The 27798-nt window shown below is 43.7% G+C and overlaps 3 protein-coding genes across 3 annotated transcripts in view; 2 read left to right on the top strand and 1 right to left on the bottom strand.

Moving 5' to 3' along the window:
* The window catches only part of LOC140546338 (macrophage mannose receptor 1-like), a 69624-nt gene that overhangs the window by 20653 nt on the left and 21173 nt on the right, over positions 1–27798 (top strand). The gene's annotated exons all lie outside the window — the stretch shown is intronic.
* On the top strand, positions 127–26081 carry LOC140546954 (uncharacterized). Its single transcript, XM_072670433.1, has 6 exons — positions 127–139; positions 777–1089; positions 23861–24045; positions 25110–25276; positions 25749–25855; positions 25940–26081. The coding sequence occupies exons 1-6, from the start codon at positions 127–129 to the stop codon at positions 26079–26081; spliced, it is 927 nt and encodes a 308-aa protein (XP_072526534.1).
* LOC140547181 (uncharacterized) lies at positions 6596–10276 on the bottom strand. Its single transcript, XM_072670771.1, has 5 exons — positions 10081–10276; positions 8819–9310; positions 8090–8232; positions 7896–8002; positions 6596–7383 (listed from the first exon to the last, which is right to left on the bottom strand). Exons 1-5 carry the CDS (start codon positions 10274–10276, stop codon positions 7239–7241), a joined length of 1083 nt encoding a protein of 360 aa, XP_072526872.1. The 3' UTR covers positions 6596–7238.

Genomic DNA, 27798 nt, shown 5'->3' with positions numbered 1-27798 from the left:
CACATGTGGTATTACCACACACACAGAGTTACTCATAAATCTTGAAGGTCATATAGACTTCTACTTTACTCAGACATCAGAGCAGAATGGAGATGATGGAAAATATTTATGAAAATTCAGGACAGGATGAAAACCGCAGGTATGGTTCAGATAGCAGTGGTCATTCATATGAAGATATTTATGTGAATGAAGACATGCGAATGAATACACAGAAAGACCATGATCATCACCGGAATACTGAAGAAGTGGACAAAACCATTCCCACACATTCAGCAGATCATCAGAACTCAGGTTAGTAGGCCATATGTTTGATGGACCTATATTGTGAATTGAGGTTCTTTTGAGGAAAGCATTTTCCATAACTGGGACCAGAAACAACCATCAACATGATGGATTTCAGAGTTTTTGTTATTTCAGTTTAATTAAGAGAGAAAGGGGAAAACAAGTAGACAATAAGAAGTTCCTAGCAACTTGGCACTCTACTCTTGGTTAACATAGATACCAGCTGCACAAGTTGACTTTAAAAAACCCAGGGCTAAGCATCATCCAACAAATGTGTTAAATTCTACATGAAGGGAATCCAACTATTATCCAGCCGGGTACATCTGTGACATTATCACACCTACTACAAACTTTCTGAGAATTAACAAAACTAAAGAGGTTTGAACAAAAGTGATTGTTTGTGGAGCATCTAGCCGATGTGGACTAAGTCATCAACATTTTCAAGCAGCGTGTCTAAACAGTTAATCCATTCACTGAAACATGTCTGTTATTAGGCAGGTGCTACAAATTGACTGCAGTGTGTCTGGGGCTGCTGTGTGTTCTCCTGCTGACTGCCATCACACTGCTGTGGATCAAGCTCAGTGCTGAAAGAGACCAGCTACAGACCAGGAACACCAACCTGACTTTAGAGAGAGACCAGTTGCAGAGCAGTTACACGAATCTTACTGTAGAAAGAGACCAGTTACAGACCAGTTACATCAACCTGGCTAAAGAGAGAGACCAGTTACAGACCAGATACACCTCCCTGACTAAAGAGAGAGACCAGTTACAGACCAGTTACACCTCCCTGACTAAAGAGAGAGACCAGTTACAGACCAGATACACCAACCTGACTAAAGAGAGAGACCAGTTACAGACCATATACACCAACCTGACTAAAGAGAGAGACCAGTAGCAGGAAAGATACACTAAATTGACTACAGACAAAAAAATGCAAACGGCAGAGAAGATCCACCAACGCAATCAATGAAAAGGATGACCTTCAGTGGAAACGTTCTCATTTAGGTAAGCAGAAATTTAGAACTCTAAGGAAATCAGTTAAAACATACTGAGAAAGTACTGGAATTACTATATACCATGAACCAAGCACAATGTTATGTTCCTCATTGAGAAATGATTCAGACCATGACCCCCCCTACACTTTTTTTTAAAGCTTTCCAACTCCAATTCTGCTCAGAGGCAAACCTACCACAGTTAGGTGCCTAAAATAGTCATAGTGTACAATGCCAAGTGGACATTACATGACTTAAAAATGTGGGAATCAGTTTACCGCTTACACTGCTCAACATTAATCTTCTGTGATCTGTTGTTATGTGGGTCTTTGGATCTGGCCTAAGGTTCCCAGTAGAAAGAAATGACTTTACAGATCAGTAGAAAGGGGCTTTTTGAGTATAAAGTCATGCACTTTGGGTTGTGTAATGTGCCAGAACCATTCCAACAGTGGATAGACCATGTCCAGGCTGGATGCCGTGGAAGACCTGCGTCAAAGGTATACTTTTATTGGCAGATCATCAAGCAAAGCTGAAGCTGATTGGCAGGAAGCTAATCTTGGGCAGGTTCTAGATGTTTCAGAAAATGTAGATAAGACATTGCATGGCTAATTAGGTCTGCAACATGTGTTAAGAATGAGAACAGATTGGACAGGCTGGTAGATTGAAAGGTTGTACTGTTGTGTAATAGCTGTGTTGTTTTTTTGTGGGAAATGCATAGAGAAGGCTGTGCAGACGGACTTGAAATTTTTCAGATCCAGTACGTACTACATTTCTACTGTGGAGAAAACCTGGAATGAAGATCCCTATGTCCCTCTTCAGCTTTCAGCAGATGATTTCTATGATCCTCTGCAGCTTTCAGCAGATAGACTACAATACTTTAGAGAGGTCATGATCCTCTACAGTTTTTTGGATGGAAAGTAGGATACTAAAGCAATACCATTTGTTGGTACTAAGTACTAAGTCTAATAATTTAGATTAGATTCTCTGGGTTTCAGGTACTGGGATAAAGGAGAACCAAATGCTACCATGGAAAACGAGGACTGTGCTGAGATGTTGGGTTTTCTGGACAAGAAGAGCTGGAAAGGCAGGCCCTGCTCTTCTAAAGAGCGGTGGATCTGTGAGAAATTTACAGCGATCTAATAAGATGCTAAAATGTTCACACATTTGAAGCATACATTCATTATCCTTCTGTCTAGCAGTGCAGCAAGTATAGCAGTGTGTGGTTTGGAACACAGCCTGGTTGTACTGGTTGAACAGAGGTTCATCTCCTAGCAGTGTTTACAGGTCTGTGAAAAATGTACAAATGTACTTTACGTCTTTTAATAATCTTTTTTATGTCTGTACTTTACATCTTTGAAAATTTCCCCACTGTGGGACTAATAAAGGATTATCTTATCTTATCTTATCTTAAAGTGAATGCAAAGATTATTCAGGTAAAGGTGCAGGGTTTTGAATTATGGGGGTAGAAATATTATATTTAGAGTCCTAATCTGTTTCCTCAATTTAATAAATCGTTCCTTCAGAGTAGAGAAACAATTGATTAAATTTGAGGAATGGATTGTTAAATAAAAGGAACAATGTATTAAATTCAGTGAGCAGACTGTTAAATCAAGGGCACAAATTTAAATTGAGATTAAATATCTAAATATTATTTTTGAACCTTTCAGTGAATGCCTTAGGGGCTTGGTAGAATTCAGCCGCAGGTTAAAACTTTAAGGTGATGCAAGAATGAGTGATCAGGAAGACTTACAGGAGGGTTCCTGATCCCTTGACTGCCCCCTTGTGGCAGAGTAAACTGTTTTTGTATGAGCTGTAAAGAATAATGTCACTTATAACAATAAATCACTTTTTTGGAGATTGTTGTTGTTGTTGTTGTTGTTGTATTATTAAGTGAGGGCAGTGTTGGCTCAGCGGTTAGAGCTCCGGGCTATTGATGACCGGGTTATGGGTTCGATACCCGGGCTCTGCCAGCTGCTGCTGTTGGGCTCTTGAGCAAGGCCCTTCACCCTCTCTGCTCCCTGGGTGCTGCAGCAATGGTTGTCCATTGTGTCCACTGTGTGTGTTTTACTGGTTAGTATAGTTAGTTTGTGTTCACTGCACGGAGCGGTTAAAAGTGAAAGCCAAATTCCATCGGTGTCACAAAAATGTCACAAATGGTGTATATTGTCTTGTTTTGTAAATTTGGACACCCCAGGTAAAAATGTCTGTTACTGTGAAAAACTAAACAAAAAAAAAAGATTGCCAAAAGGCTTAAAGTTAAAGACCAACCTTTTCTTAATATTTTAAGAAGTTTGGTTTCCATCTTTTACAGTTTCGAAATAGTTATCCATTATATCTATTTATTATGAAATGTCCACACAGACTTGTCCAAATGTTAAAAAGAATTTTGACATTTGAATTTTAATAACTCCCCTCCTAGCAGCCATAACTGCAACCAGACACTTGCAGCAACTTTGGCCCACTTCCCCTTGCAGAGCTGCTTCAGCTCAGTGACAAACCACAGGTCATACCAGGGCATTTAAAACATCCGTAGCATAGCCCAGACGTCCAGGACCATGCTCACCTTGGAAGATTTACACCATCTTGCTTCCTCTCCAGCTGCACAGGGAGATGTAGAGTCTTCTGCTCTACACCCTCTCACTTATGTTAGGTTGTTTTCACCTCCCGCTGAGAAAGCCAAAGGCCACAGTGGAAAGGAACAACTCCCTCAGAGCTGGAGGAAGAAACCTTGGGAGGAATCAAGACTCACAAGGGTGATCCATCCTACAGAAATAATTAGATGTGCAAAATAATAATAATATCATATAATTAATAATATAATAGTAGTGATATTAAGAATATTGGTGGTAATAATAATAACTGGAGATGGTTATAGTCAATGGAAATTTCAACATAGTCGGTAAGGAGCATTAGCAGGAGGGTGGGCAGCTGGTCTAAAGTGGGTAGCAGAAAATCCTGGCAGTCAGACTGACGAGAAGCTAAACTAGTTTATACGCTGCAATAGCCTAGTAAAGCATTTCCATTAACAGCTGAAGACATAGCTTCCTAGTTAGCTAGCTAGTTGGCTACAATCTTCAGTCACAATCAGGCATTTTGTGTACAGTAATGACAGTAATGTATGTTTATTAAAAGCTACATTTAAGAAAGTAATTTGTTATGTTATGTTATCTGTTTTCTTAAAACAGATGTTAGCTGTAAGTGTCCTTTTTGGGTGAGCTTGCACTTCCTCTGACCCTCCCGGTCCCGGTCAGGAGATTGAGGTCCTTTGGGGTGCAGGGAGCACTCCTGAGGACTTTCTTCAACACAGTGGTGGCATCTGCCATCTTTTATGGAGTGGTCTGCTGGGGCAGTAGCATTTCAACAGCAGACAAGAAGAGACTGAATAAACTCATAAAGAGGGCCGGCTCTGTCCTGGGATGCTCCTGGGATGCTTCTTAGAACTAGTGCAGGTGGTAGGGGACAGGAGGATGACAGCCAAGCTGGCATCCATGCTGAAGAAAAGCTCCCACCCCGTGCATGAGACTCTGGCAGCACTGGGCAGCTCATTTAGTGACAGGCTGCTTCACCCCAAGTGTGTGAAGGAGCGGTATCGCAGGTCCTTCCTTCCTGCTGCCATCAGACTCCACAACCAGCACTGCTCCCAGCAGACCACATACACACACACTTAAAATACACACACATGTTCAGGGAACAGAGGTCCCTCAATGTAAAATTACTTTGTGCAATACCCCCCCCCCCCTCCTCCCATATGTGCAATAATCTGTAAATAATATTGTTATTGCTTTTTTACTTCTATTATTTATTTTGTGTATATAGTGTAATTTATCTACATTTTTAACTGAGTGTCTTGCTATCCCTTTTTTGCTGTGACACTGAGAATTTCACAATGTGGGACTAATAAAGGATTATCTTATCTTATAACTCAATGTATATTCCATGTTGATACTGTACCGCTGATCCAACATAGTACTGATATCAGATGATCATTTGAAAATCAGCAATGTATTGACATCCCCTGGATACATGTGGAATTTCTCTAATTGGACTTTAAAGGCGGATTTAAGGAGCTAAGCCCAAAAAAAATGAGAAAATGCCCTCAGACTCCAAATGATTAATAAATACCATAATTTTAATTTTATAATCATTTTTTAAATGTCCTCACAGGCCAGGTGCCTTGTTCAAACACCCCTCTTAGCCGCAACTGCAACAGCAACCAAACACATTAAGAGGAGTCAAGACCAGCGGCAGAACATCTTGCCTTAGAGTTTAACACCTTGGTGTTGTGCCAGGTAGTTGAAAAGACTACTGCCAGGCCAGAGAGAGAGACCACTCATGGATCATATGGTTTGTAGACATGTACTGTGTGGCATTCAGCTGTACGTTTGAATAGGCTACACTTTTAAACCATTAGAATTACCCTGTCAGACACACCAAGAGAACTGAACAGTAAAAGTGCAGATGATCACCTCAACCACTAACTCCCCAGCTCATCCAAAAAGTGTTGGTTCAAGCACCTACCAACATTCCATTGAACTGCAGACCATCAACACATGGGGCAGATATGTGGCACGCAAGAGGCCTTTGCTCAAGAGTGATGAGAATTCCCTGTAGACTGGGATGTCTGCCACTGCTGATAGACCCGTATGACTGTACTCTTCCACACACCTGCACATTCAGCTACTCCCTTCACAATATGGCCTTTGGGACACCCAAAAGCCATCAACCATTTGTGCCAATCATTAACATCTGCTTTGCGACCCATTTTCAACACATCCAATGAGATGCTCACTGCACTGTACCCACAGGAATTTATGGCTCCATCATCCTTGTGCAGCATCATCTGCAGGAGCTGGAAGTTACTACCACCTAAAACACGCAAGGTGACTATTTTTTTGTTGTTGTTGTTGGGGGAGCTTATTTGCATAAAGCTATAGGATTTTCTTTTTTCATTCTAATGATGACTTTGAACAGCTACCAAACTTGGAGGACCTTTTATCTCTAACTCTAGCAGACCACCCCCCCCCCCCCCCACACACACACACAATTTCTTCAGCTAGCTAACGGCACACTGAGCTGACTGAACACTGTCCCACTGAACCCAGAGAGGACAGCAACACTGTAAAGTAAGACAAGAGCTGGGTGTTGCTAAGTACTGACCATGCAAGGTTTTTTTCTGTGATTTTAAAACAGTTCAAAATTAAATGTTTGATCTTTGACTGGGGGTGTCCAAACCTTTGCATGAAAACAAATCTACACATAAATGTTCCTCATCAACACAGAGTTATGATTTATTGTTGATTCTGCTGGATGATAATCATATCCCAACTCGAATTCTGTATAAAGCAACATTGTAAATGATAATTTGTACAAATGGAGCAAATATGAAAACAATAAGCAGGAACACAAGAAAGGTGAAGATTTACAGGAAAAACATTACTAAAGATTATGAAGAACAGATCATAGAACAGTACTGCAGAGTTTTCACTCTGCCACCAGGGGGAAGTCATACCTTTTTAGCAAGGCCACACGTTGCTAAACCACACATTGCTAAACCAGTCTACAGGTAGGCAGCAGTTCAACTGGGCTGGAGTTTCCCAGTTTAGCTTAATAGATCCAAATCCACATCTAAACATTCCAGAGCTCATCATTCCTAGAGCTGAACACTGCTAAGAGAGGTGTGTGGAACAGGAAGCGCTGAATTTACATTCAACAGTGCCAAATGCACATGAGCGGATTTCCTCTAAGCTCCTCTGATGGACACCTTAAAATTCTCAGATGTTGATAGGGTGATGCGACCTTTCTCTATAGCACCGCCCAATCTCAGACTGCGTCCTAAACCCCTCACTTCTATACTTACTACAGTAAAGACTGTATAGAATCTAGTGTGGAAGTGAGCGGATTGAGACAGCCTAAGATGTCTCCAGTGCTTGAACATTTGATCATTTTAATGGAAGGTTTGAAACTTCATAGTTGAAAGCTTTTCTCACAGATCCACTGTTCTTCTCTAGAGCATGGCATGTCATTCCAGCTCTTCTTATCTGGGAAACCCATAATCTCAACACAGTCCTCATTTTCCACGGCAGCATTTGGTTCTCCTTTATCCCAGTAACTGAAACCCAGAGAATCAGGATCAGATCAGTGTTCTATCAGTCTTTAGTTCCTCACCTTTTTCTATTCCTACAGTGAAAGATTTGACCATCCACCTACAGGAAGCTGCAGAGACCCTGTTTACACCTGGTCACCTCATGTGACTAGTATAACATTTTAGCCAGATGCATTTACACTGGGTTGTCAAATGCGTCTCCAGTTAGAGTCCACATTATTCTGGTGGTGTGAATGCCAAAGCGACTCAATATGTATAATCTGCTGAAAGCTGCAGAAGGTCATAGTGATCATCTGCTGGAAGCTGCACAAGATTATAGTGATCATCTGCTGGAAGCTGCAGAAGATCATAGTGATCATCTGCTGGAAGCTGCAGAAGATCATAGGGATCATCTGCTGGAAGCTGTAGTGTTAAAATGCACTAAGGATGTTCTACTGTTACTGGTTAGGTTGGTTGTTTAAAGGTGGTGAGATAAATCTCTAGTTAATGTCTAGTTATTAAATTAATGAGTTTCTTACGTAGTGGTCAGTGCTGTGCCATCCACCCATTTCCAGACTCCTTCTCTTTCCATATCAGTCAGACCAATCCAAGCCTTTTTGTTGCCCAGATTATTAATGATGAAGTCCTGCATGAAATCACAAAAAGATGAATAATGGTGGTTCTCTCTCTCTCTCTCTCTCTCTCTCTCTCTCTCTCTCTCTCTCTCTCTCACCTGTTCCTCTCTGCTGTTGATGATCACCAGGTCTGCTCCTCTGTTTCTGCAGTCCGCCCTGCTCTCACTCCAGGTTTTCTTCACAGTAGAGATGTAGTAAATACGGGAGCTGGAAACTTTCCAGTCCTTCTGCACAGCCGTCACTATACATTTCACACACCGAACAACACAGCCATTACCAAACTGTACAGCATGACAGCCATTTCCACAGTCCTGTCACATACTCTCTACCAGACCACCTGTGCTCACTCTCAGCACATGTAGCAGACCTGATTCAGTCATGCAGGTTCCTCCTCTACATGTTCTCAAACATCTGAAACCAGAGCCCAAACTTAGCTTCTCTACATGTATTTACACCCTGACCCAGCACATCTACGTTAGGCTTTGTGGTTGGAATGGAAGTATGGAAGCTGTTCTCTAAACAGCTCAATTTCTGGTCCAGAAAGTCAAGATGTTCTCATGATTGGTTTGGATGAGTAAGTGAACTTCTTTGAGAACAGTTATGTTCATGGGCTCAGGATCTTGCTGAAACTGCACAGTTAATATCTAAAGTGAGGGCTTAACTTCTGGGCTGATATTACTGAGACAGAACAGAGGTAGAATACCTCTCTGAGCAGGACAGGGGTCAGAGAGGCTCCAAATATAGCTCATATAGTTTCATTCATGTGAGATATCTCTCCCCCATAGCAGGTGTAGTGCTTTCTATGCAGGGTTTCAGTGTCTGCTTACCTAATTGAGAAAATTTCCTCTGAAGCTGGTCTCTTTCCCTGACCACATTGCTGTAGCTGGTCTCCAAGTTCTTTTTGTCTGTTGTCAGGCTGGTGAACCTGGTCTGTAACTGGTCTCTTTCTTTAGTCAGGCTGGTGTAACTGGTCTGTAACTGGTCTTTCTGTTTAGTCAGGCTGGTGTAACTGGTCTGTAACTGGTCTTTCTGTTTAGTCAGGCTGGTGTAACTGGTCTGTAACTGGTCTTTCTGTTTAGTCAGGCTGGTGTAACTGGTCTGTAACTGGTCTTTCTGTTTAGTCAGGCTGGTGTAGCTGGTCTGTAACTGGTCTCTCTCTGCAGTCAGGTTGGTGTAACTGGTGTGTAACTGGTCTTTCTCTGCAGTCAGGTGGTTGAAGTTGACCCACAGCAGTGTGATGGCAGTCAGCAGTAGAACACACAGCAGCCCCAGACACACTGCAGTCAGTCTGTAGCGTCTGATTCCTGCAGAGCTTCTTCCTGATGATAGAAAGAGACATGTTCACAGTTTAGAAATCCAGACTGAATCAGGATTTTTTTAGACCTTAGGGCGAGGACACTGTCTGGGACAAAAGAGGACATCTGTTCAACCTATTTAAACACTTTAGACTGAAATTCTTCAGCACTGAAACAATCAGCTAATAATTGGACTCCATTCATGTAGACCGTACTGAATACAACACACTGCCTATTCAAATCATAAGTGCAAGCTAAGTTTCTTCAGTTCTGGAACATCTAATACATCTCATTTCCATGCCACATGATCCACCATTGCTCTGTGTGGCCTTGCAGTTGTGATTTCAACTCCTGCTACAGCCACAAGCTACAGCCCCTGCATATCACCAAGGAACTGAACCATTAAACTCAAACAAGCCTGTTGCTAAAGATGATCAGCTTTTTTGAGGTTCACTTCTGCATTTCTTCATTTGAACCAGGACAGCAGCAGAGTATTACTAGCTGGACTGCTTCTGCTTTCTATAAGGGCTAGCAAGCAAGCTAGCAAACCACCCACTGCTATCAGATAACAAAGTGGCAGAGCAAAGGGGCAGAGCACTGACGGATGACTTTTCACGTTTAGCTTTTGTCCTTAAGTAGAATGACTATACAGCCTTTTATTGTTGCCTCAAAGCATTTTAATGAAGAATATCAGAAGAATGTATTTTTTTGTTTGCTGAAAGATTTAGCAGTATTACTTCCATACTTCTACTACTACCACTGTGGAAAAAACTATAAAAATAAGGCCTACTAACCTGAGTACAGAAGATCTGCTGAACATGGGAGAGAGGGTTTGTCCACTTTCTCAGTATTCCTGTGATGATCACGGCCATTCTGTGTATTGTCCTCATTTGCATAAATATCTTCATATGAATGATCACTGCTATGTGAATCATGTCTGCCGTCTGCAAACAGTCCTGAATTTGCGTAAATGTCCTCCATCATCTCCATTCTACTCTGATGGATGTCTGGGTGATGTCTGGGTGATGTGGACGTCTTCAAGCTTTATAAGAGACGCTGTGTGTGCTGATGTCACAAGTGTGGTAGGGTGCAGTGATGTAGATGTCAGGAAGTCACAGAGGAGGCTTTACTGCAGAGTGTCGAGACCATTTATATCCAATGTAGAAGTACAACAAAGCCCCCAGAATGTACATTCTGCAACTGACCTTTGCATCTGATTTTACCCCTCACATTTATAGCCCTCTTAATAAACAGTGATTGTGGTAGACTCTGAGACTTGCTGCAGATCTAAGACTGTCAGAGTCTGTGATGTGTGAATCACATGGTATATGTGCAGAAGGTGCCTGAAGGAGTTGTTTTTCTACATTTTGTCAAATTCATATTCATTTCATAATTAAGTCTTTACTCTGTGGCTATGAGATTTTCTGCTTTCCTTGTGGTTAAGGTGGGTCAGCAGCAAGCTGATAAATGTCCCAGCCAAGGTTTATTGAAACCGCTCTATTGGTACTCTGGTACTCAGTTAGAATCAGTAGGATGGCATTCTCTTATGGTTGTAAGGCTGCATGTATGCAGGGCCTCAGAAGGGAAATGTAATCAGCTGAATTATTGTAATCAATGAATCATTGAAGGAACAATTAATTCAAAGGTGTATTAAAACCGGTTTACAGGAGAATGTAAGAGCAGCTGTCCATAATCTCAAGCTACAACGTTGGGTAATGCAACAGGACAATGACCCAAAGTAGATACATAAATATACTAAAGAATGGCTGAGGTTTTGGAATGGCCAAGTTAGAGTCTTGACCTTAACTCAACTGAGGTGCTGTGGCATGTCCTGAATAGAGACATCCATGCAAGGCCTCCCAGAAATACTGATGAACTGGAAGACATTTCCAGGGAGGAAAGTTTCCCATCTTTTCAGATTATTAAATGTGGTTCACTTACTTTTCCTGGCCTGCACTTTGAATGTTCACTCCCCATGCTCAATAAAAGACATTAGTCTTAGTGTTATTAGTGTTTTTATTAGTTTAGTTAGATTGTGATCGTCTGTGAAGTGTGAAGTAATTCCAACAGGGTCACTTACTTTCTCTTGCTTTCTCTTAAATTCATGTTTTACACAGTGCTTATGAAGCGGTCTACTTCACTGTGGTGAAGGTGGATCAGTACTGTTCTCCGGGCAACTGCCAAACCCAGACTCCAGATGGAAAAGCGTGATTTCTCATTCCAGAAAACACGTCTCCACTGTTCTAGAGTCCAGCGCGCTTTATACCACCGCATCGGACGCCTCGCATTGTGCTTGAAAATAGGCAGCTGCTCGGCCACAGAAACCCATTCCATGAAGCTGTCTACGTACTGTTCTAATCTGAGGGCCAGATGAAGTTTGGAGGTCTGCAAAAAGGTGGCGATCCGCTAATCCTGCTCTGTCATTTACATGGCCTACGAGTTTCATGAGTTGCTGTTGTTCCCAATATTTAGTTGCGACTGGACTTGTAGCACAGGAAGAGATAGGGCTTGGTGCGGTCAGCCTTGGTTCTGAGGGTGATATTGGCAAGGCTAACCGGGGCGCCTCGCATGAGTATACTAGCTTGTCACTAGCTTGGACACTCTTGACTTTCTCATGCAGGCGCCCATTGCACCAGAGGAGTCCGTCCAAGCTCCCATGTCTGCGGCCCCGCCCGCCTCTGTTCCTGTCTCGGCAGCCCCGCCCGCCTCTGTTCCTATCCAGGCAGTGGCATCTGCGCTTACTACAAGGCAAGCAGTGCCAGCTGCCCCTGTGTCTAGTTCTGTTCCAGCAGTGGTGTCTGTGACTGCCCCAAGGCAAGCAGTGCCAGCTGCTCCTGTTCCTGTGAAGGCGGTGCCCAATGCTCCTGTTCCTGTGATGGCGGTGCCCACTGCTCGTGCAATGACTGTGCCCACTGCTCCTGTGATGGTGGCGCCTGCCACATCTGCTCCAGTGTCAGCGGCTCCGAGGTCTTCTGCTCCAGTGCCAGCAACTCCTTGGCCACCCAGGTCTGCTCCAGTGCTAGCTCCTAGGCCGTATGCCCCAGACTCTGTGCCGACAGTCTCATCAGTTTCAGGTCGTGCACCATGGCCTACACCCAGAACTGTGCCCAGGCTGGCCCTTTGGACTGTACCTCAGCCTTTTGTCAGTCCTGGGCCTAGCTATATGTTTGTTCCAATGTCTATCCCTGTTCTGGTCCCTGTTTCTGTCACTGTCTTGGTTCCAGTCCAGTCCTGGGCATGTCTGCCTTTGTTTTGTGTTGCCATGTGCTCCAAAGCATGGCTCTGTTTGTGTCTTGTCTGCCCTAGCCACACCTGTCTATTAGTGCTTCCACCAGTGTCTCCTTTGGAGCCACGCCCCCTTGTTAGTCCCAGGTGTTCCTTGTGAGTCCCTTGTTAGTCTTTGTATAAGTACCCCTTTGTTTCCCTTGTCTTGTCTTGTGTGTGTGCATGTCGGGTTCACGGTTTGTTGATTTGGCCTGTTTATGTCTTGTTTTTTATTTCCTAAGCTTTGTGCTTGTTTGGTTTCTGTTGTTTTTTTTTTTCTTATATTAAAACTAATCCAAAAAAATATCCAGCGAGTACCTCTGTCTCATGACAAACCATGACATCTAGAAGCTTCACTCACTGGTTAGTCAGTTTTCATGGCTACAAATGAAGACCCCGTAAACACTAAAGAACAGTCCACACAGCTCAGAGAAAATCCATCATTAAGAAATGGAAGAATATGGCACATGTATAAATCTGCATAGAGCAGGCTGTCCTCACACACTGAATGACATTGCAAGAAAGAGTTTGCTTCAGCAGCTGAGTTGGGACAGACTCTGTATACGACAACTGTTGCCCAGGTTCTCCACAAGTCAGAGCTTTATGGGACAGCAGCAAAGAGAATTACACCTCCACTACAGTTCACCCAGAGGCCTGTGATAAACTCCAGGGTCAGCTGGAAAAAGGATCTATGGTCTGTTGAGACTGAAATGCTGATGTATTTGTCTACACGCTACAGGTAATAAACGTATATATTTAATATACTAGAGAAAATATTTATTATGGTATTATGATCTTCTTCCTAGTGATAGAAGCAGACATGTCCCAGTAAATGCTGTATGCTAAGAGAAGTGAGACGTTTAATACAGACCTTATGATCAGTACTGCTGAAAAACTGAACTTAAGTCCCTAAATCTGTTCTTATGTCATTGTTAATTCAAAACAATAGTAAGTACAATCTTTTGGACTTGGAATATTTAAGTACTACTACTCCACAGCTTTAATGCAAGGGGGGCTTTATACCCCTTGAGCCACACCTGGCATAAAGAATGGTGCCAATAGGTTCATGTTGAGTCCTGTTCTGTTGGCAATACGTCTCTACAGGGACTAGACAAGCAGTAGACAAGCTACTCAATTGAACTAAGATGTGTGAAGGAGCCAGGAAGTCACAAGAAAAAAAACTATGCTTTTTGATCTAGATGACCATCAGTGGGTTGCCCTGCAGCTGGTCTAAGCAAACGTGTTCACACCTCACATCCACAGCTCTACTACTACACAGAGGAGGTGTTAGATACGAGTGCTCACTGCAGAACTGAAACTGCCAGCCTGTGTGATGTGTTAATCACATGATACACATGCAGAAAGTGACTGAAGGATTAGTTTTTCTAGTTTGTCCAAATGTTTTTACCCATAATCACTTTCTAATAATTTTGTTACACAGTGCTTATGAAGGTGTCTACTTCACTGTGGTTAAGGTGGATCAGTAGCAGCCGTGCAAATGCTCTGCTTATGGCTTTAGTGAAACCATTTCATTCAGTGGGATCAGTAGTATGACCCCCTCTTGTGGTTGATACCCTTATACATTAGTGTTGTCTCTACCTTAATCTGGTGAGTAGTTCCCTCTTGTAGACAGTTATGATCTGCCACTTACTCTGTGTCCTCGCCAGCTCACAGTAAGGCCCCTGTGGTGCAGCAAGTAGTGTGTGTGCTGCACTGGTTGGTCTCCCTCTGCGCACCATCAGGCCCCTGCAACTTATCCAGAACGCAGCGGCACTGGTCATCTTTAACGTTCCTAAATTCAACCATGTTACTCCACTGCTGTGTTCTTTCTTTACTGGCTTCCTGTAGCTGCTTCCCGTATCAGATTCAAAACCCTGACTCTGGCCTACAAAGCCAAGAACGGACCAGCCAGCCCCTCCGTACTTGATGGCGATGGTCAAAAGCCGATCTGCACCAAGAGCCCTTCCAGCTTCAAGTACAGCTCGGCTCGACCCGCCATCCCTCAAAATCCATGGAAGACGAGCGTCCAGACTTTTTTCTGTCCTGCACCAAAGTGGTGGAACGAACTTCCCCTGGGTGTCTGAACGGCCAGCACTCGCTGTCTTCAAATCCAGACTGAAGACCCTCCTCTTCTGAGAGTACTTGGGCGAATAGCAGAGTGGTCTCCTTATGGACTTGTGTTTAGTCATGTCTAAACTTAGAATTATTAGTCTATTCTAACTAGCTGAGGTTTTTCTTGAGTAAATAGCAAAGCACTTTTGTAAGTCGCTCTGGAAAAGAGCGTCTGCTAAATGCCTTAAATGTAAATGTACAGCTCCAAGGGAGTGGCCAGGGATTGTTGGTTCCATCCTTGCTCCATTGTCCGTCTGTTAGAAGTTTAATGTGTTCTACCTGGGTTTCCTCCAGGTACTCCACCTTCAACCCATTTCCCAAAAACCTGCCTCTAGATGTGCATGGATGGATGTGAGTGGTACCCTGTGATGAACTGGTGCCCTAAGACCCCAATGATTCCAGGTAGGCTCAAAAACCAGGACTACTTAGTCCAAGAGAAGGTGGATAAGAACATGGCTGGATACTGTGGTTTATGGGTTTGGAGTTCCCTCTGGGTGGGCTCTGGTGGGCTTCCTCTGGGTTTCTTTGGTTTTCTCAGACCTCCCAAAAACACACATGGTAGGTCTACTGGCCATGTAAATTTCCCCTATTGGTGTTTGTGGTACCCTGACCTGTCCAGAGGAATTCTGGCCTTGTTCCTAATGATGCCATGTAGGCTCTCAACCCACCCTGATAGGGAGCAAGTGTTCCTGGATCATGCAGATTCATGTTCAGCTTCTGTTCTCCATCCAGGACAAGTCCTGCTCTTGGTCTTTCCACTTTGCTGGAATGCCCTCATCTCTAGACACCACCTAAAGCTCTAAAGTCTACTCTCTGTGGGTAAAAAGAGGGACAACTGTGAGAAACTTTAAAACTTGAACTTGGCTATAGGGAGTGGTCAGGAAGTCGCTGTATGCTCTGTGGTCTAAATGACCTGAAACTGGGCAAATGTGTTCACCCCTCCCATTCAAGGCTCAAGCAGATACCAGTGTTGGGTACCAGTGCTCACCACAAACTGAAACTGTGAGCCTGTGAGATGTATCACATGATGACTTTTTCTAGTTTGTCCAAATGTTATTAGACAGTGCTTATGAAGGTGTCTACTTCACTGTGGTTCCTGTGCTGTATCTGGAGGTACTGCTGGGCCAAAATATTCAGGTATTCAGATATTTGGGGTTTTTTTTCCTGTCCTTAGTGCCACCTCGCTCTAACATCATACTTCAGTTCAGGTTAATGGTGGTATAAGAGAGGCAAAATACAGAGAGGCATTTCAAATTGAGTGCAGACAAGACAAAAGCACTGTGCCAAATATGTGATATTCAACTTTCATATCATGGTGGCACAACAAGCTTGAGGAACCAACTAAATGTGGTAAGTATTACTATTTGAACATGAAGGTGTAGGCCACCCTCTAAGATCTACCTGTCTGTCCTAAAGTTGAGTTTTGTCTAAGCCCTAATAAAGTTTATTACACTGTTCTATTTACTCCCCTTTATTATTCCCCTTTATCTACTCTATTTATTACACTATTTTAGCAGTAGTACTCTTATTAGCTTGTTAAATAATAAAATCTTGTACATTTTTAATGGGTGCTCCACTGCTATGATAGGTGCTTCTCCTGTTCAATTCGTTTTTTTTTTCTTTATATGGCATTTGTTTTTTAAGCTACTTTGTTGCTTACAGAATATTTTGCCTTTTTTAATATTTACTGTTCCTGTTCTTTGTTTCTATATAAAGGTTTGCTTTTCTTTTCATTGTGGCAGGGGTTTAAACATTTGGCTAAGCACAGGTACTTCAGGTTCTTGTGGTCTCCGATCACTTGGAAGAGGAAGGTAGCACCCTCCAGCCAGTGACGCCATTCCCCTAATGCCATTTTTACGGCGAGGACCTTCCTTTCCCCTACGCCGTAGTTACGTTTGGCCGCCATAAACTTCTTGGAATAGAAGGCTACGGGATAGACTTTGTACTTCTCCCCGTATCATTGGGAGAGGACAGCCCCCACCCCAGTATTGGAGGCATTTACCTCCATGACAAATGCTTTCTGAGGTCTGGGTGTCTTAGTAACAGGGTTGACGTAAAAGTGAGTTGGAAGGACTTCTCCACCTGTGGAGTCCAGGAGACCTTTTTAGGGACATCCTTTAGGTAGGTAATGGGAGCTGATGGACGTGCCCTATGTAGTCTTTAAGGACGTCATTGATGAAAGATTGGAAGATGGGAGGGAGCATTGGCCAAGCCATACGGCATGACCTGGTAGTGGTAATGCCCCCTAGTGTGCAGGTCGAACAGCTTGGCCCCACAAAGCTGTTCTAAGGCGGAGGGGACCAATGGCAGAGGATAAGGGCATTTTTTAGTAATGGAGTTCAAGGCCCTATGCAGTCCCCCTCCTTTCTTCTTAATAAGGAAAAACCCACCGGGGACTTGTTGAATATACCTGAGCTAGAGTTTGTACTCCTCCATCACTCATTCCTATTGTGTAATTAAAAACCCTGACTCTGGCCTACAAAGCCAAGAACGGACCAGCCAGCCCCTCCGTACTTGATGGCGATGGTCAAAAGCCGATCTGCACCAAGAGCCCTTCCAGCTTCAAGTACAGCTCGGCTCGACCCGCCATCCCTCAAAATCCATGGAAGACGAGCGTCCAGACTTTTTTCTGTCCTGCACCAAAGTGGTGGAACGAACTTCCCCTGGGTGTCTGAACGGCCAGCACTCGCTGTCTTCAAATCCAGACTGAAGACCCTCCTCTTCTGAGAGTACTTGGGCGAATAGCAGAGTGGTCTCCTTATGGACTTGTGTTTAGTCATGTCTAAACTTAGAATTATTAGTCTATTCTAACTAGCTGAGGTTTTTCTTGAGTAAATAGCAAAGCACTTTTGTAAGTCGCTCTGGAAAAGAGCGTCTGCTAAATGCCTTAAATGTAAATGTACAGCTCCAAGGGAGTGGCCAGGGATTGTTGGTTCCATCCTTGCTCCATTGTCCGTCTGTTAGAAGTTTAATGTGTTCTACCTGGGTTTCCTCCAGGTACTCCACCTTCAACCCATTTCCCAAAAACCTGTCTCTAGATGTGCATGGATGGATGTGAGTGGTACCCTGTGATGAACTGGTGCCCTAAGACCCCAATGATTCCAGGTAGGCTCAAAAACCAGGACTACTTAGTCCAAGAGAAGGTGGATAAGAACATGGCTGGATACTGTGGTTTATGGGTTTGGAGTTCCCTCTGGGTGGGCTCTGGTGGGCTTCCTCTGGGTTTCTTTGGTTTTCTCAGACCTCCCAAAAACACACATGGTAGGTCTACTGGCCATGTAAATTTCCCCTATTGGTGTTTGTGGTACCCTGACCTGTCCAGAGGAATTCTGGCCTTGTTCCTAATGATGCCATGTAGGCTCTCAACCCACCCTGATAGGGAGCAAGTGTTCCTGGATCATGCAGATTCATGTTCAGCTTCTGTTCTCCATCCAGGACAAGTCCTGCTCTTGGTCTTTCCACTTTGCTGGAATGCCCTCATCTCTAGACACCACCTAAAGCTCTAAAGTCTACTCTCTGTGGGTAAAAAGAGGGACAACTGTGAGAAACTTTAAAACTTGAACTTGGCTATAGGGAGTGGTCAGGAAGTCGCTGTATGCTCTGTGGTCTAAATGACCTGAAACTGGGCAAATGTGTTCACCCCTCCCATTCAAGGCTCAAGCAGATACCAGTGTTGGGTACCAGTGCTCACCACAAACTGAAACTGTGAGCCTGTGAGATGTATCACATGATGACTTTTTCTAGTTTGTCCAAATGTTATTAGACAGTGCTTATGAAGGTGTCTACTTCACTGTGGTTCCTGTGCTGTATCTGGAGGTACTGCTGGGCCAAAATATTCAGGTATTCAGATATTTGGGGTTTTTTTTCCTGTCCTTAGTGCCACCTCGCTCTAACATCATACTTCAGTTCAGGTTAATGGTGGTATAAGAGAGGCAAAATACAGAGAGGCATTTCAAATTGAGTGCAGACAAGACAAAAGCACTGTGCCAAATATGTGATATTCAACTTTCATATCATGGTGGCACAACAAGCTTGAGGAACCAACTAAATGTGGTAAGTATTACTATTTGAACATGAAGGTGTAGGCCACCCTCTAAGATCTACCTGTCTGTCCTAAAGTTGAGTTTTGTCTAAGCCCTAATAAAGTTTATTACACTGTTCTATTTACTCCCCTTTATTATTCCCCTTTATCTACTCTATTTATTACACTATTTTAGCAGTAGTACTCTTATTAGCTTGTTAAATAATAAAATCTTGTACATTTTTAATGGGTGCTCCACTGCTATGATAGGTGCTTCTCCTGTTCAATTCGTTTTTTTTTTCTTTATATGGCATTTGTTTTTTAAGCTACTTTGTTGCTTACAGAATATTTTGCCTTTTTTAATATTTACTGTTCCTGTTCTTTGTTTCTATATAAAGGTTTGCTTTTCTTTTCATTGTGGCAGGGGTTTAAACATTTGGCTAAGCACAGGTACTTCAGGTTCTTGTGGTCTCCGATCACTTGGAAGAGGAAGGTAGCACCCTCCAGCCAGTGACGCCATTCCCCTAATGCCATTTTTACGGCGAGGACCTTCCTTTCCCCTACGCCGTAGTTACGTTTGGCCGCCATAAACTTCTTGGAATAGAAGGCTACGGGATAGACTTTGTACTTCTCCCCGTATCATTGGGAGAGGACAGCCCCCACCCCAGTATTGGAGGCATTTACCTCCATGACAAATGCTTTCTGAGGTCTGGGTGTCTTAGTAACAGGGTTGACGTAAAAGTGAGTTGGAAGGACTTCTCCACCTGTGGAGTCCAGGAGACCTTTTTAGGGACATCCTTTAGGTAGGTAATGGGAGCTGATGGACGTGCCCTATGTAGTCTTTAAGGACGTCATTGATGAAAGATTGGAAGATGGGAGGGAGCATTGGCCAAGCCATACGGCATGACCTGGTAGTGGTAATGCCCCCTAGTGTGCAGGTCGAACAGCTTGGCCCCACAAAGCTGTTCTAAGGCGGAGGGGACCAATGGCAGAGGATAAGGGCATTTTTTAGTAATGGAGTTCAAGGCCCTATGCAGTCCCCCTCCTTTCTTCTTAATAAGGAAAAACCCACCGGGGACTTGTTGAATATACCTGAGCTAGAGTTTGTACTCCTCCATCACTCATTCCTATTGTGTAATTAAAAACCCTGACTCTGGCCTACAAAGCCAAGAACGGACCAGCCAGCCCCTCCGTACTTGATGGCGATGGTCAAAAGCCGATCTGCACCAAGAGCCCTTCCAGCTTCAAGTACAGCTCGGCTCGACCCGCCATCCCTCAAAATCCATGGAAGACGAGCGTCCAGACTTTTTTCTGTCCTGCACCAAAGTGGTGGAACGAACTTCCCCTGGGTGTCTGAACGGCCAGCACTCGCTGTCTTCAAATCCAGACTGAAGACCCTCCTCTTCTGAGAGTACTTGGGCGAATAGCAGAGTGGTCTCCTTATGGACTTGTGTTTAGTCATGTCTAAACTTAGAATTATTAGTCTATTCTAACTAGCTGAGGTTTTTCTTGAGTAAATAGCAAAGCACTTTTGTAAGTCGCTCTGGAAAAGAGCGTCTGCTAAATGCCTTAAATGTAAATGTACAGCTCCAAGGGAGTGGCCAGGGATTGTTGGTTCCATCCTTGCTCCATTGTCCGTCTGTTAGAAGTTTAATGTGTTCTACCTGGGTTTCCTCCAGGTACTCCACCTTCAACCCATTTCCCAAAAACCTGTCTCTAGATGTGCATGGATGGATGTGAGTGGTACCCTGTGATGAACTGGTGCCCTAAGACCCCAATGATTCCAGGTAGGCTCAAAAACCAGGACTACTTAGTCCAAGAGAAGGTGGATAAGAACATGGCTGGATACTGTGGTTTATGGGTTTGGAGTTCCCTCTGGGTGGGCTCTGGTGGGCTTCCTCTGGGTTTCTTTGGTTTTCTCAGACCTCCCAAAAACACACATGGTAGGTCTACTGGCCATGTAAATTTCCCCTATTGGTGTTTGTGGTACCCTGACCTGTCCAGAGGAATTCTGGCCTTGTTCCTAATGATGCCATGTAGGCTCTCAACCCACCCTGATAGGGAGCAAGTGTTCCTGGATCATGCAGATTCATGTTCAGCTTCTGTTCTCCATCCAGGACAAGTCCTGCTCTTGGTCTTTCCACTTTGCTGGAATGCCCTCATCTCTAGACACCACCTAAAGCTCTAAAGTCTACTCTCTGTGGGTAAAAAGAGGGACAACTGTGAGAAACTTTAAAACTTGAACTTGGCTATAGGGAGTGGTCAGGAAGTCGCTGTATGCTCTGTGGTCTAAATGACCTGAAACTGGGCAAATGTGTTCACCCCTCCCATTCAAGGCTCAAGCAGATACCAGTGTTGGGTACCAGTGCTCACCACAAACTGAAACTGTGAGCCTGTGAGATGTATCACATGATGACTTTTTCTAGTTTGTCCAAATGTTATTAGACAGTGCTTATGAAGGTGTCTACTTCACTGTGGTTCCTGTGCTGTATCTGGAGGTACTGCTGGGCCAAAATATTCAGGTATTCAGATATTTGGGGTTTTTTTTCCTGTCCTTAGTGCCACCTCGCTCTAACATCATACTTCAGTTCAGGTTAATGGTGGTATAAGAGAGGCAAAATACAGAGAGGCATTTCAAATTGAGTGCAGACAAGACAAAAGCACTGTGCCAAATATGTGATATTCAACTTTCATATCATGGTGGCACAACAAGCTTGAGGAACCAACTAAATGTGGTAAGTATTACTATTTGAACATGAAGGTGTAGGCCACCCTCTAAGATCTACCTGTCTGTCCTAAAGTTGAGTTTTGTCTAAGCCCTAATAAAGTTTATTACACTGTTCTATTTACTCCCCTTTATTATTCCCCTTTATCTACTCTATTTATTACACTATTTTAGCAGTAGTACTCTTATTAGCTTGTTAAATAATAAAATCTTGTACATTTTTAATGGGTGCTCCACTGCTATGATAGGTGCTTCTCCTGTTCAATTCGTTTTTTTTTTCTTTATATGGCATTTGTTTTTTAAGCTACTTTGTTGCTTACAGAATATTTTGCCTTTTTTAATATTTACTGTTCCTGTTCTTTGTTTCTATATAAAGGTTTGCTTTTCTTTTCATTGTGGCAGGGGTTTAAACATTTGGCTAAGCACAGGTACTTCAGGTTCTTGTGGTCTCCGATCACTTGGAAGAGGAAGGTAGCACCCTCCAGCCAGTGACGCCATTCCCCTAATGCCATTTTTACGGCGAGGACCTTCCTTTCCCCTACGCCGTAGTTACGTTTGGCCGCCATAAACTTCTTGGAATAGAAGGCTACGGGATAGACTTTGTACTTCTCCCCGTATCATTGGGAGAGGACAGCCCCCACCCCAGTATTGGAGGCATTTACCTCCATGACAAATGCTTTCTGAGGTCTGGGTGTCTTAGTAACAGGGTTGACGTAAAAGTGAGTTGGAAGGACTTCTCCACCTGTGGAGTCCAGGAGACCTTTTTAGGGACATCCTTTAGGTAGGTAATGGGAGCTGATGGACGTGCCCTATGTAGTCTTTAAGGACGTCATTGATGAAAGATTGGAAGATGGGAGGGAGCATTGGCCAAGCCATACGGCATGACCTGGTAGTGGTAATGCCCCCTAGTGTGCAGGTCGAACAGCTTGGCCCCACAAAGCTGTTCTAAGGCGGAGGGGACCAATGGCAGAGGATAAGGGCATTTTTTAGTAATGGAGTTCAAGGCCCTATGCAGTCCCCCTCCTTTCTTCTTAATAAGGAAAAACCCACCGGGGACTTGTTGAATATACCTGAGCTAGAGTTTGTACTCCTCCATCACTCATTCCTATTGTGTAATTAAGTGAATAAAGGTGAATCCGTTTATACATTTAAAACCATACTACCGTGCTTGTAGTCACGTGACTTCACCTTGCCCAGTTTGCAACACGGAAACAACATGGAGGAGAACTCCATGTTGCAACTCAAGCAGCTTATATACTGGATGAGCAGTTTCACTAAAGCAATGAGAAAAGTTTATATGGCTGCTGCTGATCCAGCTTAACCACAGTTAAGGTTGACCATGCTTATGAAGGGGTCACACACAGAAGTTGACCCCTTCATAAGCACTGTCTAATAACATTTGGACAAAGTAGTAAAGTCCTCCTTCAGGCAGTTTCTGCTCGTGTATCATGTGACTCACACCTCACAGGCTCACAGTTTTGGATCTGCAGCATGCGCCAGTATATAACACCAGCTCTATGTAGTAGTAGAACTGTGAATGTGAGTGGTTAACACAGTTGCCTAGACCAATTACAGGGCAATGACTTTCTGATCCCTCCCTTTTACTTTGAGTTCAAGAGGTTTCTCACACAGACATCACTCAGACATCCATCAGAGCAAAATGGAGATGATGGAGGACATTTATGCAAATTCAGGACCGTTTGCAGACAGCAGATGTGGTTCAGATAGTAGTGATCATTCCTATGAAGATGTTTATGCGAATAAGGACAATACACAGAATGACCCTGATCATCAGAGGAATACTGAAAGAGTGGACAAACCCTCTCTCACACGTTCAGCAAATCCTCAGTACTCAGGTCAGTAGGCCTTATCATTAGTTAGTAGGCCTTATGTTTACATAAGGGGTTTCCACAGCAGTAGTAGTAGTAGACTAGTAGGGTAGCTCAGCTTGTGCTTGAGACGATTTTACCATCAGTAACCATAATACATGTTTTCAAGGCTCTCATGGCAAATGGTCATGGGTCATGTGACCCAAAGGGGAGCAAATTGTATGTTTTGGGTTTTGGAGGCAGCATTTAGCCATAAGCGTTCCAACAGGGGTGCTGTTGCTTTACACTACTTCCTTGAAATGTGCTTTTGCAGGGTGGGACGTCTGCCAATAAAAGCTTTCTGTGGCACCTTTAAAATTATAGATACTTGTGTAGGTCACATCAGTCCTCTTATTGTGGCTTCTGAACACTCTGGAGAAATGTGGTGCCAAGCACTGGAAATGGCTGTGTTTGAAAAAGCTGTGTTATTTATTTTCAGGACGCTGCAGACTGGCTGTAGTGTGTCTGGGGCTGCTGTGTGTTCTCCTGCTGGTTGCCATCACACTGCTGTGGATCAAGTTCAACAACCTGACTGCAGAGAGAGACCAGTTACACACCAGTTACACCAACCTGACTAAAGAGAGAGACCAGTTAAACACCAGTAACACCAACCTGGCTAAAGAGAGAGACCAGTTACAGACCAGTTACACCAACCTGGCTAAAGAGAGAGACCAGTTACACACCAGTAACACCAACCTGGCTAAAGAGAGAGACCAGTTACAGACCAGTTACACCAACCTGGCTAAAGAGAGAGACCGGTTACAGACCAGTAAAACCAACTTGACTAAAGAGAGAGACCAGTTAAAGTTACAGCTCCAGAATCAGAGAGAGTGTCTTCAGAAGTTCAGTAATCTGGGTAAGCCAGCACTACTCTCCTAAAACCACCCAGCAAGCTTCCATGTAGCAAGCACCTAGCCACACCAACTGCTTACTGTTGTGATCAAACCTATTCAACCTTCATTGCAATTTGGTTGATTAGCAAAATCTACAAATGTTCACGCAACTAATAGAACAAGTGCTTTCTCCACATTCAACACAGAATACCACTTTTAATGACAACTGCAGTATTCAACTCCTTCATGACATGTATCTTTAGTACTTAGTGCTAGGGTTAGGGTTAGTTAGCAGCAACTACCTTCTTTGAATCCTTCTTCCAGACTTCTGAAACCAAGCCCTGGTGGACTTTGAGTTATATTTGGGATCATTGTCCTGTTGCAAGGCCCAATGACACCCAAGCTTCACCTTTTTTTACATCTCCTAGGATTTCCTGATACTTGATTAAATCCATCTTGTCCTGCACACACTGCCGGCTTCCAGTGCCAAAAGGAAGCAAAGCAGCCCCAGAGCATTGAGCACCAAGGCACAGAGACACTGCCATGCTTCACTATAGGCATGGGGCTCTGTTCAGACATACTCCAGACATACAGATGATCCATAGGCCTAAAAAGTCCAACTCTATTTCATGCCTCCACAGAACAGAATCCCAAAACATCTGGGGTTCATCAGGCTCAATCATTTTCGCTGCAGAGTGTTCTGTTTCTGCCAAGATCAAGGAGTGTAGCCAGTGTTAATTTAACTTGCAAACTATGCTTCCAACTGTATAAGTATAACCACTACAACAACCACCTGGGATACCACAGCACGCCTATAGCAACCTCCTAGGAACATTTTAGTAACCAACTATTGTCCACTTAGCAAGAGCAACCATAGCAACCCCATAGTAACCATCTAGTAACCATCTGAGATGCAATACCAACCACCTAGCAACCACTTAGCAACACCATAGCAATTAAGCAAACACCTAAAAGAAAGAGGTTTCGCCCTAGTGATCAGTAATCCATGTGTGTGTTCTATCTGTAGATAAGGCAATAAAGGAAGGTTGGAGGTTGAACACCAAGGCATACTACATCTCTACTGAAAGAAAGACCTGGACTGAGAGCAGACAGGACTGCATAAACAGAGGAGCACACCTGGTGATCATAAACAGCAGAGAGGAACAGGTGAGAGAGCAATGTCCTGTGCAGTGCTGGATTGAGGTGGTTCAGTTATGTGTACAATGTTGTCAATTGTTAAATCCTAATGCATTGAAACAGCTATAACATTAAACCATAGAACAGGAGTCAGGATTCTACATATTAGGCAGCAAGTGTCCATTCTTAAAAAAGTTGTAGTGTTCCTGGTATGCAGTGGTCAGTACCTACCAAAAGTGCTCCAAGCCCACCTCAGGACTTAAAGGATCCTGGTCCCAGAAACCACAAAGCACCTTCTGAGGTCTTGTGGAGTTCATGCCTCAACAGATCAGAGCTGTCTTGGTGGCGTAAGGGGGACCTACACAATATTTCATGTAATGGCTAATCTGTGTGTGCATTTCATCACATATATTTTTCCTAAAATGTGAAACACCTGCAGTCCTGCTGACCACACAAGCACAAAATGTGTGAGAGCTGAAAACGAGCTTCTAACTGTTAACAGAACTTTGCTAAAAGCTTGAGAGGAGATCAGAAAGCTTGGATTGGCCTAAATGATCGAGACACTGAGAACACTTGGAGATGGGTGGACTACTCAGCGCTGAGCACTGGGTAAGAGCTATACTCTGATCATGATGCTAGTCTTAGTCCTTATGAATCTGATAAACACACTGATACTCTGATCTTCTCTCTCAGCTTCTGGAGACCCGGAGAACCCAACAGTAATGCAGGAGATGAAGACTGTGTCATAACTGGTGAAGCGTCTGATCCTGTGATGAACTGGGCTGATTATCCCTGTAATGACAATTTTGTTTGGATCTGTGAGAAGCAGATCTGAGTTAGTGTGTGAGAGTGAGCGGCGTTATCTTTGTGCTTAATATGTAATTGTACAGCTTTTTTAATTACACTCATTAACAAAGACATAACGCACCAGGACAGAGATGTTGGAATGGAACTGAGCTTTCCATGTGTGCCTACAATATTAGAGCCAAAGGAAAACTGAGCATGGAGGCCTACAGGTTTCATATGGCATCCTGCAGCACATTTTGCCCACAGATGTTGCAGCTGGGCCTGTAGATCCTGCACACTCCCTAGGTTGCTGAAGCTGGCGTCCCAGCTGGTTCCTTAAATGCTCAATTGACAATAAATCTGGAGACCAGGCAGTCCAAGGAAGTGTTGCAATCTGGCAGAGACATTGATCGGAAACCCCTGCCATGAGTGGCAGGATGTCCTGCACATATCGCTGAGCTGTTACTGTCCCTCGTATCACTGCTAGGGGTGACAGACTGACGGACAGTGTGTCGGTCCACAGCAAAGGCAGGACTGAAGAGCTCAACACGAGCCAACCATAGTCAGATCCCAAACTGAACCTGAATTTGTCTGTTCCAGTCCGTAGTCCAGGTTTCTTGTTCACAAGACGGTGGTGATCTTTATCAGAACAACAACCGTCCTGCTTCTCTCAGTGTAATGATGCATCCCCTCTCAAAGTCGGTCAACTGGGCCAAATGTCTTTGAGTGCATCAAAGAGGCGTGTCTATCAATCTCTCACCAAGAGGTACACTAGCCAATAGTAGCCTCTGGGAGTCTTTTTATAGAGCAGCAGGGGACGCACTTCTACATCAATAATCATTTATCATGCAATCATTTATCTGACTGAGGCATAACAAGCTGAAACCCAACATTTCTATCTGGGTGCGTTATTGGTTTTAACAGTGAGCGTACTTTTGACCCTTGTATTGGTGGCAGTTTATTAGAATCACCACCACCTACACAGATATGTATGATTATAGAACAACAGAGTAATAAAACAGCTTAGGAGAACTATTTTGGGTTGTTGTATTTACTGAAGATATGCCACAGAGCTCTGTATGAACGTCTAGATATTATGATATTATGATCATTTATGCAGACAATTTAATTTATCTTTATACATGCCTAAATTGGTGCTGCCAATTAACCCACCCATTTGAGGCTCCCCCTAGCACTTGCAATGCTCCTGACACTAGGAGGGTAAGGACCTCCGCCTACGCTTGACAGATGCCTGTGCCAGTACTGCTAACATCGCTTAAGAGTGATGAGGGCGCCATCTACCCACCTGTAGAGAGCACGGCCAATTGTGCTCTCTCAGATTATGGCTGCTGATGGCAAATCTGCATGACTCAGGAATCACCTAATCACATAATCTTCACCTAAGAACCATTTCACAGAAGTGCCAATAAAGTTTTAAAGTCAGTGTGATTCCAAAAGGTGCCACTTACCAGTTCACATCTACTACTATTGTGTATGTTCCCTAATATTATGCCTTCAAACCAGCTCTGATTTATGGAGCCACAAACTCCACAAGACCTCCATCTGAAGGTGTCCTGTGGTATCTGGTACCACGATGAGCAGCAGATACGTGCTGTAAATTGCAAGGTGGGGCCTCCATGGATAATATTAATAAGTCTTATGCAACCAGTTTACTGGTTGTCCCTCCTAGGTACTGACCACTGCTTACCAGGAACACTTTGATCTAGAAAAAGACCTACCTGATCTACTGCATCACAGCTTGATTC

The sequence above is a fragment of the Salminus brasiliensis genome, chromosome 24, assembly GCF_030463535.1.
Source record: "Salminus brasiliensis chromosome 24, fSalBra1.hap2, whole genome shotgun sequence".
Classification (NCBI taxonomy): Eukaryota; Metazoa; Chordata; class Actinopteri; order Characiformes; family Bryconidae; genus Salminus; species Salminus brasiliensis.
Note: the sequence above shows the minus strand (reverse complement) of the source record. Positions and strands in the feature narration are given on the sequence as shown.

Coding starts and splice junctions, on each gene's coding strand:
- LOC140546954 (XM_072670433.1), top strand. Junction 1,090..23,860: donor CTGACTAAAGAGAGAGACCA/GTTACAGACCAG, acceptor GACTAAAGAGAG/AGACCAGTTAAACACCAGTA. Junction 24,046..25,109: donor GAGAGACCGGTTACAGACCA/GTAAAACCAACT, acceptor CCTAGTGATCAG/TAATCCATGTGTGTGTTCTA.
- LOC140547181 (XM_072670771.1), bottom strand. CDS start 10,276: ATGGAGATGATGGAGGACATTTACGCAAATTCAGGACTGTTTGCAGAC. Junction 9,311..10,080: donor AGCAGATCTTCTGTACTCAG/GTTAGTAGGCCT, acceptor TTCTATCATCAG/GAAGAAGCTCTGCAGGAATC. Junction 7,384..7,895: donor GGCACAGCACTGACCACTAC/GTAAGAAACTCA, acceptor TCTGGGTTTCAG/TTACTGGGATAAAGGAGAAC.